The sequence below is a fragment of the Aptenodytes patagonicus genome, chromosome 16 (assembly GCF_965638725.1).
Source record: "Aptenodytes patagonicus chromosome 16, bAptPat1.pri.cur, whole genome shotgun sequence".
NCBI classification, from domain to species: domain Eukaryota; kingdom Metazoa; phylum Chordata; class Aves; order Sphenisciformes; family Spheniscidae; genus Aptenodytes; species Aptenodytes patagonicus.
Window position 1 is genome coordinate 3,472,908 of NC_134964.1, and position 16,769 is coordinate 3,489,676.

Here is a 16,769-nt window from a genome sequence, read left to right on the forward strand (position 1 = left end):
GTAGGTAGTTGAACAATACTCAACTTTTCAGATATCCTGCTGCTGTTTATTTCATGACTTCGCAATATTAAAAAAAAATAAAAGGTACAATGCTATTTAGTGCCTAAAAAAAATGTGTCAGTACTTTCAACTGATAACATCTCTAGTATAGTATTTTGTCATCTGCAAAATAAGTAACTACACAATGTTTTTACAAGATTATACATAAACTTTACTAAAGAAGAATCGCATATTATGGTGCACTATAGTAATGCAAGTTAGCTATGCAAACTGTTTTACCTGAAACTATAGTAAAATGAAAAATATTTTAATACCTTTTAATCTATTCCTGATTTAATTAATCTTGAAAATCTTTCCCTCACCTTAAAATTGTCTCTTTTGTTTTTTTCTTTCCTTAGATAAACTGAATATTAAGTCACAGACTTTTTGACATTGGCTTTATTGTGAAAGAGGGACGTTTTCATTAGGCTTTGCAAATCCCGAAATGCTCCGTTTTCCCTGTGTTGAGTTATGCTGACAGGTTTTTTTCCTTGCAGCACTTTGGTGTCACAGGGCTCCTTCTCAGATATGGTGTTGAGCAGCAGAGATATGGTGCAGGGCGGCAGAGCTCTGCTGAGGAAGGCGTAACTCCCCTGCTGTCGGGGGTATCGATGCTTTGGTTGATGCCTGGTGAACGGATGCCGTTCTGTTAGGTAACAGGCTTTTTAAAATTATTTTTTTTAGAGACAAACCTGAGGTGGAGTTGAGGCAAACCTGTCGGTGTGTGGATGAGCCCTCCTCCTGGAAACAGGACCCTTAGTAATGAATTTTCAGAGCAGAAACTCGTAACTCGTTGGGGGAGGCTTATCCTAGCTTGGCTGAGTGCTGTGCAAAGACAGAAAAAGGCTTATCTCGTCGTAACGAGCGGTGGTAGAGGGCTGCTGTGGTGCCCGGCCGTTACTGACTTGCCTCACGCGGTACCGGGGACCGGGACGGGCGGGTCCTCACGGGGCTGGCCCCGCCCGCCGCCGCCGCGGACCTTGGCGCGGAGCCGCTGCGCCGGGGCCGCTCCGCCGGGGGAGCCGCCGCCAGGAGGCGGCCTGAGGGGCGGCAGAGCAGCACCCGCCCGTCGGCGCGGGAGGGAACAGGGCGCCCCGCGGCGCCGGGGCCGCGCTCCAGTTCCTCATTTGCCTCCCGGGGCTTGAGCCTCCCGCAGAGCGCCGCGCCGCGCCGAGCACCAAGCAGCGATGATGGACCGCGACCGCAACAAGACGCTGCTGCTGGAGCTGCAGAGGGCCGCCGGGACCGACAACGGCCGCTGCGCCGACTGCGGGGAGCCAGGTAAGGGGGCTCTGCCCGGCAGCGCCCCCAGCCCCGCTCCCCTCGGCCCCCCGGGCCCGCCCGGCGCGTTTCTGACAGGAAAGTGGGGGTGAGCGAGGGGCCTGCCGGGCTCCTCGGGCTGTGCCGCCGTCCAGGCGTCTTTCCATCTCCGGTCAGCCTCCCGGCGTGCTGGTCTCTGTTTCACTCAGTTCCTGAAAGCGGGGCCCGTCGTCACCTTTCACTTCATGTACCGCAGAGGCGGGAGCAGGTGGTTTCCCGAGGCGGGCAGCGCCCCGCGGTCCCGCTCTCGGAGGTGGCCGTTCAGGTGGGCCCTGCGGGGCTGCCGGGCTCCAGGCAGTCAGGACGCGGGTCTCCTCAGCCAGGCAGGGCCAGGCGCGGCGGCGGGAGCCCCACGGGCTGAGGAGAGGACAGCGTGGGACAGGAAGTGGCCTCAGCACACCAGTCGCTTCCCCAGAGTTATTTGTAGACAGTGCACAAGGCCGGAGGAGGAGAGTGCATGAGGTGGTTTTCCAGCTCTGGGGGGAATGTTTCTGCACTGGGGTTGGCGCAGGGAAAGGCACCAAACACCCTGCTGGGAAGCCCGCACCGGGCTGGCACCCTGCGCTCGTTCGAGGTGGGAGTCGCCCTCACTAAAGCGAGCAGTCAATCGGTAGCCTACAGCAGCTGGAAGAAGATGACAAGTAGCTTCTGTTTGATGTGATAAGGGAGAAGCGGAGGGCGACATGGTCAAAGTGGTGATCTAAGGAAATGGTCTTGCCAGAGCACTCAGAATGCCTCTAAGCATCAACTCGTCGAGGTCACTTCAGGGTATGCAGCAGCAGGCAAAAGCAGGAGCTTTCGTGGGCAGTGGACACAAGTCCTCACTCTGGGTGGTTGCACTCCATTGTACTCTCAGTAGTGCTTACTGTCCACAACACCCTTCCATTGTTAATTCAGCAACAGCAGCTTTCCATGCAGAACTAATAATTAGCTGAGCTTTTACATCACCACTCGGCTGCCTGCACAGTCACATTAATTTTTAAACAAATAGTCGGTGGAAGAGCCTACAAATGCAGGGGCCGCATTCTTCATTGAAGAAAGCAAGTGCTGTTCCTCTGAACACAGTGAAGTGACAGCCATAACCGATGGAGTGGGATTTGATGTATTACGTGTGAAGCCTGGGCTGTGCATCAGATGTGCTTTTTTGCCCTTGCCGGTGGCTGTGCCTCTTCCCATGTATTAGTTCATTCTTTGTGTTTGTATCTAGATCCAGAGTGGGCTTCTTACAAACTTGGAATATTCATTTGTTTGAATTGCTCTGGAATCCATCGCAATCTTCCTCAAATCAGCAGGGTCAAATCCCTTCGGCTTGACTTCTGGGAGAACGATATTATAGAGGTACAGAGGAAAAAGCAGTAATTCACTTACTTTTCTCCACATTTCATCATAGCCTCCTCTACCTCATAATTCTTATGTCGTCCACCATGGACAGAGGAACAAAGCCACACAGAGCCAATTTCACTCCATGGGTAATTTTAGGGGTTTTTTTATGATCTACTAAATCAAATTACACTGATAGGTGATCATGTTTCTAACAGCCTGCAGTGTATTTATTTTACAGCACACAGTAACTCCTCATTGTGGTTTAGAAGCCCACAGATATTTCCAGATATGTTCTATTTGGTAATCAACATACCCTTCTTAAATACTGGTTGAGTGTCTCATCTTTCAATTGAATTGTGTTAATAATATAATCACAGTTAATGTCTAGGAAGAGATGAAGATATAGGGAGATCGTAAATCTCTTTTCTCCTCGTTTTCTTTTGTTCTTTTAATCAACAACCACAATCTTGTGTTCCTTCCCATCTGGCTCACAACTGTAAATACTGAAAAAGACTCAGCTACCTAAAAAATGCAAACTACAGTGCCAAAGGGAATTTATAAACATATGTAGAGATGCACTGAGAGTTATGGTGATACTGAGCAAAAAGTGCAGTGCTCCCTTTGAAGAAAGTTTCATTTTATGTTCATGACATGGTATTGATTTTAACTTCTTTTGTATTTCAGTTTATGAAGAAGCATGGGAATCTCTGTGCCAAAGCTAAATATGAGGCGAAAGTCCCTCCCTACTATTACATCCCTCAGTCTTGTGATTGCTTGTAAGTTGGTGGTGTATTTACCACTGCAGACCTTTACAGATATTGAACTACTGCTTCCTTCTAGACCTTCAAGGTCTCTTTGGTTGGCTGGTGAAAACAGAGTAGAGGCAGATCAGCTTTATCCATGTTTTCCTCTTTCAGGGTTTTAAGAGAGCAATGGATTAGAGCTAAATATGAGCGTGAGGAATTCATTGCCACCCGAGTCTGCCAAGATCCTTGTTCTGCAGGTAAAAGTTAGGATTGTCAGGGAAAAGGTGTTAGCCTTAAGGCCAACAGCACAGCGTTATGTTTGCAACTTTGAAGATCTTTAAGGTTGGCTTGTGATATTTGAACTGTTGGATGTGCAGGCCTTGCTTGTGTCTAACTTTGAGAAGAAGCTCCTAAGAAAAGGCACTTAGACAAGTGCAAGGGTGTATTCAGATCTTACAGTTCTCTAGTTCTCCACTGATTTTTTCATATAAGATGAAAATTCTCAGATGGAGAGGAGACTTGAAACTCTGTGCCACATTGCCATTTAGCTAAACAGTCCTGCTATTGTGCTGCCCTTCTCTGACACTTATTTTGGTCCGATCTGCAGGTAGCCGTGAAGGATTCCTCTGGAAACGTGGGCGGGAAAGCAGACAGTTCCAGAAGAGGCGATTTCTCCTATCAGCAAGGGAAGGGGTAATGAAGTACTACACCAAAGAAGTGAGTTCCTTAGCCAGAGTTGGCCATAGGTAGCTGGTCAACATCCATCCTCAGACCCTGCTCTTCACCAGCAAAAACCAGCATAAATAGCTTTGTCTCTAGTTTTGCAGCCAGAGCAGCCTGTGTTTGGAGCAGCCCAGATGTTTCCCCATTAACATATATGGTATCTTAGGCAATTGCTCTTTTGGATTTAGCCGTTTTCCTCATCCCTTATCTTAACCCTGCAGCCTCCTTTGCTTAGTGAACAAAGGAAATGGATACTGGCAGTTGAACAGCAAGATGAAGAAGAGATCTGTTAGCAGCTGTTACCTCTTATATTACCAAAATATTCTCTCATCAACTGCTGCAGCATCGTCCTCAACATGTCTCCCTTCTGTGGGAGAGTGTAGTTAATGGTTTTCCAACTATGAGGCTGGAGATAGAACCCATCCCTTGCAATTTAGACACATCCCTCTCAAATAGCAACCCAGCATTTGTTAAGGAAAGGGAGTCACTCTTTGTAAGTGATTTTATGTAGCATGTAATTAAGGCTTTATATTTCAGGTATATCCAATATTCAGGTATTTTAGGATGCCTGCTTTCTCTTCAATAGGGATCCAGTTCTCGTACAGCTAATCTGTCCTCCATCACCTTCCCTGAGAGCACTTTAATACAGTGATACTTTTCATTTCACAGTCCAGAGGTCCAAAAGCCATTATCAGCATTGAGAATCTGAATGCAATGTTCCAGACAGAGAAAATCCAACATGCTCATGGGCTGCAGATCACATACAACACAGATGGTCAAACAAGGAACCTTTTTGTCTATCATGAAAGTGGAAAGGTGAATACCACGGAGATTTTGGAATAAGCAAGATGCTCAGATGTTGGATCTATATTTTGGAAGAGACACCCTGTTTCTGCAGGATCTGGTTTTATTTGAAGTCACTATGACTTGTAGAATATAGAAAGTTGCAGAATTTGACACTAATAACTATAACGTCTTGTTCCTGTTCTGTTGGGGCATTTATTCAACTTCACACCTGAATAGTCTTAAGGCCTTAGTGGGGCACATATGTAAATCTCTTTAAGGTAACTGCCTAACGGTTTTATACAATTCTGTGGTTATATTCTTTGAGGCCTTCTTGACATGCATAGAAAAGATTGTTGTTCTGCATTATTTCCGAGCAAACAATGATAATTTTAAGAAGTATGTCTACGGGTTTTGTTAGACTTCTGTTTCTTCCCTTGCCATAATTCTCATGTTTTTCCAGGTACAAAGGTTTTTAAACAATCCATAACTGAATCAACTGAAAAAGCCTGTGTACACAGACTTGGGTGACTGTCCATTCCGAGAATGTCTGGGACCTCCCTGGAGGGGCATTTTTAATTATTTTGGAGGCTCAGTGTTTTCCAGGTGTCTGGGACAAGTCACTGACTCTCTCTGCCCCTTGGGGAGAAAGTACATCTTTGCAAAGAGGTCACAAGAAAGGATGAAGGCATTTTGGAGAGGCAGGACTCTTACTCCTTCTTGTTGTTCTTGTCTTTATGTTTGTATGTCTGTATGTTTTCCCTAGGAGATTGTTGACTGGTTCAATGCCATTCGGGCAGCACGTTACCATTATCTCAGAACAACCTTCCCAGCTGTCCCTGAGCCTGAGGTGAGAACTGAACAGGGCTTGAAGCAGTCTGTGCAAACATAGCATGGGAAAACATTTTCTCACTTCTGCCAGAGTCAGGTGCTCAAACAGCAGCATATGGGTCTTGAGAATGGACAGAAGAGGTAGAAGGAAAAGCCACACTGGATAATATGCAAAAACGTAGTCAACATTTAAGGCCTAAAAGTCTCCCATGTGGTCCTCATAAAGTGTAATATTTCAAAAACCTTACGTTCCTTCTTATTTCAGACTTCTCTTTACTGAGCAGCCAAAAAAACCCTAGGCCCCAAAAGCCAAAAGTTATGGTGATTAGCTTTGACAGAAACAGAACAGAAAAGCAAGCTTGAATGAGACAGACTTTTTTTTGTGTGTTTGTGTTCTCCTAGCTCATACCCAGGATCACAAGAAATTATGTCAAAGAAGGATATATGGAGAAAACAGGACCAAAAGTAAGTGCATACTTGGCAGTACACAAACAGGATCATTCCAGGTGGAGAATATTTGATAATTCTATGATGTTTACTAGTAAATGGTTTGTTGAGTGACTATATGCTTCCTGGGTTGATAAAAGACATTATGTTCAAGCCTGTTGTGTTCTCTGGGATCATGTTTTATTTTGTGTGGAAAATAAGACTGGGAAGAAGAATCCTCCTTGAAGAGTAAGCAAGATGGATGAGCTGGCAGTGGACATGCAAAGTCCTGTTACACAATGCTAGATGGATAGCTGTATCTGCTAACTGCAGCTCTAGAACTGCAGCTCCTGCTAGAACAGAACATCACATGCTGACTCCCCTACTTCCCTGTTTCTCTTAAAGTCAGCAGCACGTAAGTCACAGCTGCTTATAGCAGCAAAGTATGATTGAGCAAATTCTCCACAGTGAAGCCTATGGTTTGGTTTGTTTTTTGTGGGAAAGTATTTGGGCCACTACACCTTGAAACAGGAGAGGGAGATTCCAGGCTCTGCTGAAGGAGGAGATAAAGATCTGAGGTCTTGTTTGAACATTGGCACTTCTTGCTTTGCTGTCCTCTGAGTGAACCATGAGCCAAAGTCCCGTTAAAAAGTTGTGAAATGCTGGTATTGAATATGCTAGGGTTTTGGCCCAGCTCAGTGCTAGTGTCCCAATACATCTTCCTGCAGGTACTTGCACAGAGAATACTCACAGCTACAAGCATGAAAGATCATGTGTTTTTCTCCTGAGGCCTAAATTCTGCTCAAACTGAAGTGAGCCCTACAAGAGGAGCCTTCAGTTCAGCGTGGAGCAATGAATAGCTCAGAGAATGGTCAGATGAGTGTTGATGGAATTAATTCCATCAGTTGATGGAATTCCATCAGTTGATGGAATTAGCACTTTAAAAAAAACCCTACCATTTGTCCCTACCATTGTGCATCCCGCAATGCTAGGGACAACCCCCTAAACCAAAATGCTGAAATTGATTGCACACTCTCCTCGTTATCGCCACTGGCCCAGGGATCATTCTCTGCAGTGCTTTCAATTAATCCATTTGCTGCAACTTTCTTAATCCTGGTAATTTGATCACAACCAAACTACTCTGCCTTACCCAAAGGATTGTCATTGAATGCAAATCTCTAGTTTGAACCCGGGGAGAAGGGTGCTGCGGGCTGCACACAGCAGGGACTCACAGGGATGAATGAAACTGAACTCAAGCTCCGAGTCATTTAAGCAGTCCAGGGATCTGCCTTGAATAGGCCGAACTCCCCTTTGAGACTTGGTCTTTAAAGAACTTCTACCATCTCCTTGCAGCAGAAGGAGGCCTTTAAGATGCGCTGGTTCTGCCTGGATTCTCAAGAAAGGAACCTGATGTACTTTAAAAATCCGCTGGTAAGAGGAGTGTTCGCTATTCCACAAGCCCCTTCATGAAGTTGGGTGGGGAGGAAGGGTCTGTTCTCATCCAGCTCTTCCAGTGGCTGCGCAAGACTGAAGCAGGCTCAGTCTCAAGAGCTCATCTCCCTTGTCAATGGATCTCTTTGGAGCTGAGCTGTTTGGGAACTCTGGCCCTTACAGTGGCTGTGAGGAAGATCTAAGTCTTTTAAAAGTATCTGCTACTGCCTGTAGCGTTTATAGCCTGCTCTCTCCCAGCCCTATTGCCATTGTGCCTCTGACCTTAGGCAAGATGAGCAATACACCAATAACAGAGGCTTGGCAGCCCCAATATCCTGCTTCCTAGCACTGCTCTAGCCACGAGAATATCTTTCCTTGCTCCTGAACACCCACCAACCAGCTCTGTAAGGATGGGTCCCTACTGCCTTCTTCTGAGAATGCCCGTGAGTGTAAAAAAAACTCTGTTGTGTTTCCTGCTGCCTGTCACCAAATCGGTGTCCCCTTCACACATACCCAGTTCCTGCTCCATGTCAAAGGATAGAACAGTGTCTGCTGGAGCTGTGCTGTCCACTGGCTAATGGCTGTCTTCTGCTTCCTTCTTTCTAGGATGCATTTGCACAGGGCCAGGTTTTTATTGGAAAGATGCATGAGGGATATGAAGTACGAGCTGGCTTGCCCCAGGGAGTCCGGGTGAAGAAGAGGAAACCAGCGATCACTGTGGTCACGCCAATGAGAGAGTTTGTGTTTATATGTGAGAATGATAGGGAGCAGAGGGAGTGGATAGATGCCTTAAATGGAGTCATTGCCCAGCCTTTGACTGGTTAAGACTAGCACTGAGTTCCGGTGAACTGCACTTCTTGGGGCTCTGTTCAGCACTGCTCTGTGGCCTCTTTCTGCTGGCAAGGATGGTGCTCAAGGCCCTGCAGTGACTCTAGTACAAAGGGCTTCTTCCTTCAACAGCCATAGGCACAGGAAGGGTGGCAGCAGAGAAATGAGTAAGGGGGAGTGCAGCTATTCAGAAATTATCTGTGCCCCTGCAGAACCTTGCCTGAAGTGCCTTCTCTCTTCCTACCCTTCCCTGCTTTTGAGCAGAGGAGGCCTTCCTAGCCTGACATAGGGATGAATCATCCAGCGTTGTCCTATGGAAAAAAACCCAAAGTCAATGGAGAGAGTCTGACCCCAGAAGGGCTGGCATGCATTTCCTTGAGAACTCCTGCAGGTGCTGTTACATCAGCTCCTCCTTTTCTTGCCTTGATCTGATGTCAGAAGGACTCCTGTACATCCTGAAGGATGTACCTGACAATCCAGCCAGTGGCATATATCCTGTCAGTGAATGGGGTCATCTGTTACATGAGTCCACAGGGACAGTGACCAAGAGGCAAAGATACCGTATCCTGTCAGGAAGATGCAGGGTGTCCTGTTGGATAGATCTAAGATACCAATTCATGCTGGAGTCACTGGATGTTCTTCTCGGGGAGGAGCAGAGTCAGGCAGCTACACTGCACCTGCCTGCAGCTCCTGTCCAGATAGGGACATGGCTGTTTTCAACAGTGTGGGTTTAATGTCTTTGTTTACAGTGTTAGATTTCTGGCACAGTAAAAAATAAAAGCCAAGTTTGAATTGTGGAGGATACTGTAATGGAATCACTCTTGATGTATGAAAAATACTCCTAGCTCCTTGCTTTCAACAGTCTCTGCTGTTTGCCTTTTTTATGAGTGGCAAATACAACATGTGAAGACCAAATTTTTCCAAAGCAATCCCACATAGTGCCCCAGCAAACACATCATGAGTACAGGACGAACATACGCTGATCTGTCTCCTAAAAAACAGCTGAAGCTTAATGAGCTTGATTAGTCTGAGCATTCAAAGGGCAGAAACTAGTTTTAAAAGTGTTATCTTCAGTGACTTGCTTGAAGACACTCAATGAATGAGGACCAGCACTGGAAGTGGAGGGCGAGTGCCTCCTGATCAGATACCACTTACATCCATTCTGTGCAGGAATTCGTGAAGCTTTGCATTGGCTGACACAGTGCACTGAGTATTTTCTTGCCTCAAGACCAAGTCTGAGATTTAGTTCTGCCAAGCAGCCAGGCATTCAGATATTTAATTCTTCTTTTCAGATAGCCTTAGTTTGCACATCAAGAGGAAGTCTTGCAGACTAGGTTTCTGGTGAGGCTTCCATCTTTTGCTGACAATTGCTAGCCAGTCTGAGATACCCGGAATAGTTCTCCTCTTCTGCAGAAATGAGGAAGTGCCAATTCTTGCAGGGATTAGTGAGATTAACTCTTCCCCCCCCCCCAATAGTGCAGAAGAATGGTTTGAGTTGGATCATCATTCTGCCTGTCTCAGCCAGCTCATCACCATCCAACTCTGAGCAATCTGCAGCAGTTTTGCTTGCTGATACGCTCCCATAAACTTCCCTGTGTTCCCACTCTCTCTTCCCACGCAACCTGATTCATTCTAGCTCACATGCTGGTTCAGCAAATCTTTTTAACAACCTAATCCTGCAGCCCTTGAAATCAATAGCAAAGCACCTTCTGACTTGTACGAGGAACACTGTCAGTCTTCGTTTGGTTTGACATATGTTTATTGTTATTTTGAGATGAACTGAGTAACCCAGGATGACTTCAGGAGAGTTCAGTCCATCCAGCAGCCTAAACTTGACACGGATGGGGCTCTGCAAGTCCCATGCTGCTGTGTTGCTTGCTCTCCCGGATGGGTCAGTAGACCAGCCATGTCAGCAAATCTGATATCATTTGTTACAAAACCGGGAAATTCCCTGTGAAAATGAAATCGTGCAGATAACAGCAACTTTTTTGGAGAGTAAATAAAAGTTAAGGCCAGGTCATGGGGAGCTCCGTGTCACAGTTCATTTCTACAGTCAACCCAAATCCTCGGACCAAGTCGCCAGCAGAGGAAGAGCTGGGCCGGTACTGGGCTTTCTGGCTGGCGTGGGGAGCTCCGGTGGGGCACAGCCGTGTAGATGGCCCATCCCGGTACAGCGCAGCGGTCTCTAACGGAGCAAATATCAGGGCAGAGCCGTCCAGCCTCGCGTCTTCGCCCGTCCCGGCGCTCTCCCGGCCCTCCGGCACCCGGGGGAAACGAAACTCAGTCGGCCGCTCCGCCCCGGACCGGGCCGGGCCGTGGCTGCTTGCGGTCAACCTCCAGCCGCTCCTGGGAGCCCTGGGCCTGAGCTGCGCTTGCTGCCCGCGCTACTTCACGGACCCCGCGCGGCTCACGGGCTGCAGCCGCACCTTCTGCCGGCCCCGCATCATCGGGAGGGCAGCGCACCGCCTGCCCGCTCTGCCGGGAAGGCTTCGAGCTGAAGGACCTGCGGCCCGACCGGCAGCTGGCCGCTTTGGTGAACTTAATCGCGCAGGAGGTAAAGGAAGAAGAGTTGGAAACACAGGATGAACCGAAACCCTCCGGAGCTGTTGCCTGCAACGACCGGAGCTCGGCGGGGCGGCGACCTGGGGAGAAGGTACGGCCGGAGGCAGCCCGGGACTCCTCCCCGCGGCCTCCCCCGGACAGCCCGGGGCTCCTCCCCGCGGCACCCCCCCCCCGGAAAGCCCGGGGCTCCTCCCCGCGGCACCCCCCCCCGGATAGCCCGGGGCTCCTCCCCGCGGCACCCCCCCCCGGACAGCCCGGGGCTCCTCCCCGCGGCCTCCCCCGGACAGCCCGGGGCTCCTCCCCGCGGCCCCCTCCGAAAAGCCCGGGGCTCCTCCCCGCGGCCCCCTCCGAAAAGCCCGGGGCTCCTCCCCGCAGCCCCCTCCGAACAGCCCGGGGCTCCTCCCCGCGGCCTCCCCCGGACAGCCCGGGGCTCCTCCCCGCGCACCCCCCCAGGACAAATCTGGCCACAATTCTAAATACTTCACCAGGGTCATGAACATGGGGACGTGGCTAGGATTGAGTTAACTTCATCTTTCTTTTCGGCCCCCCCCCCCCCCCTTTGCATTTCACGTGCTAATATTAGCACTGTCATAGCAATATCGTGTATGTTGAGCAGATAGATTTGGCTAAAGCAGTGTTTGGGGTTCATTGGTGGTGTCTGATACATTGAGGACTGCATAGCTAAATTAGGAGAACTAATAGCTGTATGTATTCAGCTGATGTACGATAGTAATAACTAACTGTTCTTTGTGCTGGGTGTTATTTATTGCACCAATATAGGACACATAACATTATTATACAGTGCTACAGCTCCACCCAGCTGAATGGCACAAAATGGAACTGGTTTGTGATCTAGATCTCTGCTTAAAATAACTCCCAAACTTGGAGGAGATGAGAAAAATTTATTGACCTTTGTTATTTTAGCATGTATGTATCTAAAAATTCTTCAGTCTCTGCAGTCGAGCTTAAGCTCACAATTACATTTGAACATGTAATTGATGACTGTTGCATGTTGACTTCATTGTGACTTTTCCCACTCAGAATTAATTGTGTCTTCCAGACCCCTCCTCAACCAGTCCAGTGCTTAACTAATGTCAATGATTTAGGGGTTTTTATTATTCTGCTGCTTAACCTAGTCATGCTTTCTTTGAGGGTTATATAGATAAATAGTCCAATGTGTCGCTTTGAAGGAGGAAGAGATATAGGACATCTCCAAGCAACTAGAAATGACTGCAGAGACCATCCGCCTCTTGAGGAAAGATCTCAGTAAAGCAAAGGTACACATTGTGCATTCACTACCTGCAGTTAGCTTCTGTTTCCACTGCCACCTGGAGACATGATTAGCCATGGCTCCAGCATAGCCTTCCAGCCCAGAGCAGGAATTTGCCTTTTTGTTTCCTTCTCTTGCTGTCACAACTCTGTTTTTATCAATGAGAATGAGCTATGGCACCAGCTGTACTAACTCCTGTCTTGGCTGGCACAAAAGCCACTGGAGTTGTGCATTGTTGCCTTGTTCTGCTTACCCCAGGAGTAGCCTGAATGTTTCTGGAACTCTTAGATGCAAAATGCAAATCATAAAGAGGGAATACTGATCTTTCTAAGTTGTCAGGCCAAGACTGCTGGCCATAAAATAGTCAAGATCCTTAACATGCCCAAAATCTCATTGCAGGTAATGCAGGATAGTGTCAAATATATTTTATTCCTTTGAATAAAGGTAGCTGTTACTGGTCTGCAGGGGTCAGTCAAAGAGCACGTTAGATGGGGCAGTAGCGTCTCATATTCCACACATCTTTTCTAACAACACAATGAAGTCCATGTTTTCTGCCTTTCAGGAATATGCATCTCAGATCAAAAGCCAGATTACTAAGATTTCTGTTGCATGAAGGAATATGTTGAAAAACAGGAGAGAAACACACTGATGTTCATTGAACAAGAGCAAAAAGCAGCTCAACAGAAAATTGAAGAGACTATTCACCAGCTCTGTGTTGAAGTGAACAAGTTCACAGACATCAAAGCCCAAACGGTAAGTGATGAAATGAAGTGGCAGAATATGAGTAGAAGCTCTTAAGCTAAATGTGTTGGATAGCTGAAGATGTACAGAGCACTTTCAGGTCCTCACTGCACTATTCTCACTAGAGACAATGATACCAATCCACAGACATTGCTGTTACCGGGGAAAGTTCGGAGTGAGAAATTCAGAGGGGAAAAGTACTAAAAAAGGCATAGGCTGGGGATGCAATTCAGAACTAGATTTGTTCCAAGGACGTTGGTGAGCTGGAGTGAAGTGGGGACTGCATTGCTTAAATCCAGTCCTGAGTCAAATCTGAGGTTAAGATAAGATCCTTTATTATCTTTTTCTTTTCCAGAATATGTATATACACATATGTATGCAAGTTAAAGAACTCACAAAGTTATTAAGTACTTTCTAACAACTTTCTTGGGGAAAATATGTCAAGGGCTCTCAAAAGAGGCAGTTAAAGCACTTTAAATTCTGCAGAGCCCGTTTTGATGTTGAAAACAACAATTCCAGTGATGCAAATTAGCTAGCAGGAATCTGGAGTGGGGCTCGCTGGGTGTGACGGTGCCAGGAGACAGAAGTAGACTTCCAGGGCCAAGGCACAGGGGCCTACACTGGAATTCACCTCCTGTAACTATGTATTTATATCTGATCCAGAGTCCCGTTACAGGCAATGAAGAGAAATGGGTACCTTTACATCGTGAGTCATCTGGCCTACTTGAGACACCTACCTGCAAATGAGATTAATCAAGCCTTCAAAATGCCTGTTTCTTTCCACAGACTATAAAGGCAGACTAAGAGAACAAGCTCAAATGTAGATTTCCACAATTTCTAAATTTAGGCAAATGAGGCTTACCCTTTCGTGGGTATTTTATGCTAGATCTCATACTAACACATTTTAAAACTTTTGGTTTGGGTTCTAGAACAAGAAGAAAGTTTAAAAAGAGAAAGTTTGCATATACATATATACACTTAAGGAAATTGTAATACATGTAAGAAAAATTAGTCCCATTCTTAGTTTTCTCAAGGAAAACAAATTATTTTATTTTTTATTATGAATAAACTATCCTTTCATAATTTCTGTAAGATTTCAGGTTAGTTCTCTCAGATAACTCTCCTACAAAGGAAGCTCTCAATACAAAGAATAAGATTTTAGAGAGATCACTGCTGTTTTCCCACTCTGGCTTTATAATATAATCTGATATGCTAGATGCAATAACCGCTATTATTTACATCTTCCCCTTGATTCTTTTATGTCATTATTAGAGTAACTTACCTGAGAGACATAGGTACAAAGGCTCACCTTCAACAATGAATAAAATTACACTTGATGAGAAGCTTAATGTTGTCAAAAGTGCTGTAGGAGATCTTAACAGAAAGTTGGAAATTTTACTTCTGGAGAAATAAGCTCAGCAGTTCCCACCAGGTGAGTTTTTCTTATTTTGAAATCTCTTTGTCGTGGTTTAACCCCAGTCGGCAACTGAGCACCACACAGCCGCTTGCTCACCCTCCCCCCCCCCAGGGGTGGATGGGGGGAGAGAATTGGAACAGTAAAAGTGAAAAAAAAAAAACTCATGGGTTGAAATAAGAACAGTTTAATAATTGAAATAAAATAATAATAAAAAATTGTAATGAAAAGGAAAACAACAAAAGAGAGACAGAGAGGAACAAAACCCAGGAAAAACAAGTGATGCAATTGCTCACCACATGCTGACCGATGCCCAGCCCGTCCCCGAGCAGTGATCACTGCCCCCCGGCCAACTCCCCCCAGTTTATGAACTGAGCATGATGTCCCATGGTATGGAATAGCCCTTTGGCCAGTTTGGGTCAGCTGTCCTGGCTCTGCCCCCTCCCAGCTTCTTGTGCACCTCCTCGCTGGCAGAGCACGGGAAGCTGAAAAGTCCTTGACTAGTGTAAGCACTGCTCAGCAACAACGAAAACATCAGTGTGTTATCAACATTATTCTCAGCTAAATCCAAAACACAGCACTGTACCAGCTACTAGGAGGAAAACTAACTCTATCCCAGCCAAAACCAGGACACTTTTTTTTTTGAGGGACTGGATCTAGCAGGGTCCTGCATGTGACCTCCCTCAACTCAGTCCCTTGCATGGGGGATTGGACTGCTGTAATTTGACATTACTTTGACCCCACACTAAAGATTTGTATGAAAGAACTATTCTTACAAACAGGTAGGTCTGTAACTTTGGAAAACAAACTAAAAACTTCAGAGAAAACAGGTGTGCATGTGTGTGCTTATTATAAAACCCCCTGCAGTTTTAGAGACAACATGATTACTTTATACTTCTTCATGGGAGCCCAAAAGAAGAGAACTGACTGACATGCAGATCAGTAACGGAGAATGAAACATAATCCATTTAAATATGTTTTTCTAAATATAGAGTAATGTAACAGCAAAGTCTTTGCTAAGAGCAGACATAAAATTACCTCCCACCAAAAGCTGTGTCTAAGCAAAGCTTTAGATCTGGTATGGCCTTTGCCATGGAGTTCTCCTCCTCCCAGCACCGTCTCTCTGCTGTAGAAAGACCACTGAGTGTTTCTGAGAGCAACTTAAGACTGACCTAAAGCCACACCGTGGCTGAGGGGCAATCCTCCCCTTCCCACCCTTTCCAACACTACCCGCCTTTTTCAAGCCCTTGTTCTCAAAAACTCCAGATACTTATTCATAGTTTTACCTCAGGGTTTTTCTTATCTCAATCATTTCAGCAACTGAGTTTACAGCTTTGCTCCACGATCATTTTTACTAGCAAAACCGAGGAATCAGTGGGCAGAGGTGTGGGGCAGGAACTTTTAAGGATGGCTTTCATGTTGAAGCCAATGTATTATGTAACTATACCAGAAAGTGTCTTGTAAATATGCACTACAATGTCATAGAAAATTAGAAACAGACCTTAACGCTGTAGGGCTGAATGTCAGGCTTTTTGGTCAGCAATTAGAGTAAAAAATTACGTTGTGCTTACAAAATGCACATGCAATTAACACAAGAAACACGATACTCAGAAAAAAATGAACACTGTAAACACTTTTATGACAGAAACTGGCTTATCTGCATAGAAAGATCCAACTGCTTTACCCATCTAACTTTTCTGACTGCTCCATTCTGACCACACTTGGGGCAGCAGCATACAGTGTTTTGTTAATTTTGGGTAAAAATGTTTGCCTACACATTCTTTGATAATTTATACAATCAAAAAAGCAACTGTTTGTACTTTAACCATTAGCTAGGTTTATTTTATGTATGTTTTCCTTTAGAAGCATAAATAATTCCTATTTACATTTTGAAGAAGTGCCTTAACACTTCAATTTTTTCATATTTAGTGCAACCTCCAGACTTGTATCAGGAGACAAGTGTCTGCTCAATATCTCCAGAGTCTGCAGCTAAAAACCCAGAACCAATCATTTCAAGCCAGTTTTCTCAGTGTAAGTATGCAAGCCAGCATGACTCTTCAATAACAATATTCAAGTGATTATGAGACTGTGGATTTGCTGAAGAAAACGGCTTTTAAACATCGGCAGGAGATCTGGCTGTTTACCTGAAGCATAGAAACACAATGAAGTTACCGTGATTTAATCAGTTACTGCAGCATAATGCAATACTACACCTGACTGCATATGCAAGATAAAAAGGATAAGAAACCTGTTTCATGGAGGTATATAAGCTGTGCTGTAGCTTATGCTGGCTGCAGAGTCCGAGTTGATGTATGGGCAGTTATCACACCTT

At 45.9% G+C, this 16,769-nt stretch overlaps 1 protein-coding gene and 1 pseudogene across 2 annotated transcripts; both read left to right on the top strand.

The window, feature by feature from the left end:
• Positions 1-1,142: 1,142 nt before the first annotated feature.
• Positions 1,143-10,762, top strand: ADAP2 (ArfGAP with dual PH domains 2). Its single transcript, XM_076353724.1, has 10 exons — positions 1,143-1,320; positions 2,567-2,697; positions 3,367-3,458; positions 3,600-3,685; positions 4,036-4,145; positions 4,821-4,967; positions 5,701-5,784; positions 6,168-6,230; positions 7,545-7,622; positions 8,229-10,762. Exons 1-10 carry the CDS (start codon positions 1,227-1,229, stop codon positions 8,445-8,447), a joined length of 1,104 nt encoding a protein of 367 aa, XP_076209839.1. The 5' UTR covers positions 1,143-1,226; the 3' UTR covers positions 8,448-10,762.
• Positions 10,470-16,706, top strand: LOC143168030 (uncharacterized; annotated as a pseudogene). Its single transcript, XR_012996652.1, has 5 exons — positions 10,470-11,103; positions 12,203-12,289; positions 12,845-13,035; positions 14,296-14,455; positions 16,367-16,706. The product of XR_012996652.1 is annotated as an uncharacterized LOC143168030 (transcript).
• Positions 16,707-16,769: the final 63 nt, after the last annotated feature.

What these genes read in the sequence shown, in the direction of transcription:
- ADAP2 (XM_076353724.1), top strand. Translation starts at nt 1,227, where the DNA reads ATGATGGACCGCGACCGCAACAAGACGCTGCTGCTGGAGCTGCAGAGG. An exon ending in TGAAGTACTACACCAAAGAA is followed by an intron (nt 4,146 to 4,820) that starts GTGAGTTCCTTA and finishes TTCATTTCACAG; the next exon opens with TCCAGAGGTCCAAAAGCCAT. An exon ending in TGGAGAAAACAGGACCAAAA is followed by an intron (nt 6,231 to 7,544) that starts GTAAGTGCATAC and finishes ATCTCCTTGCAG; the next exon opens with CAGAAGGAGGCCTTTAAGAT.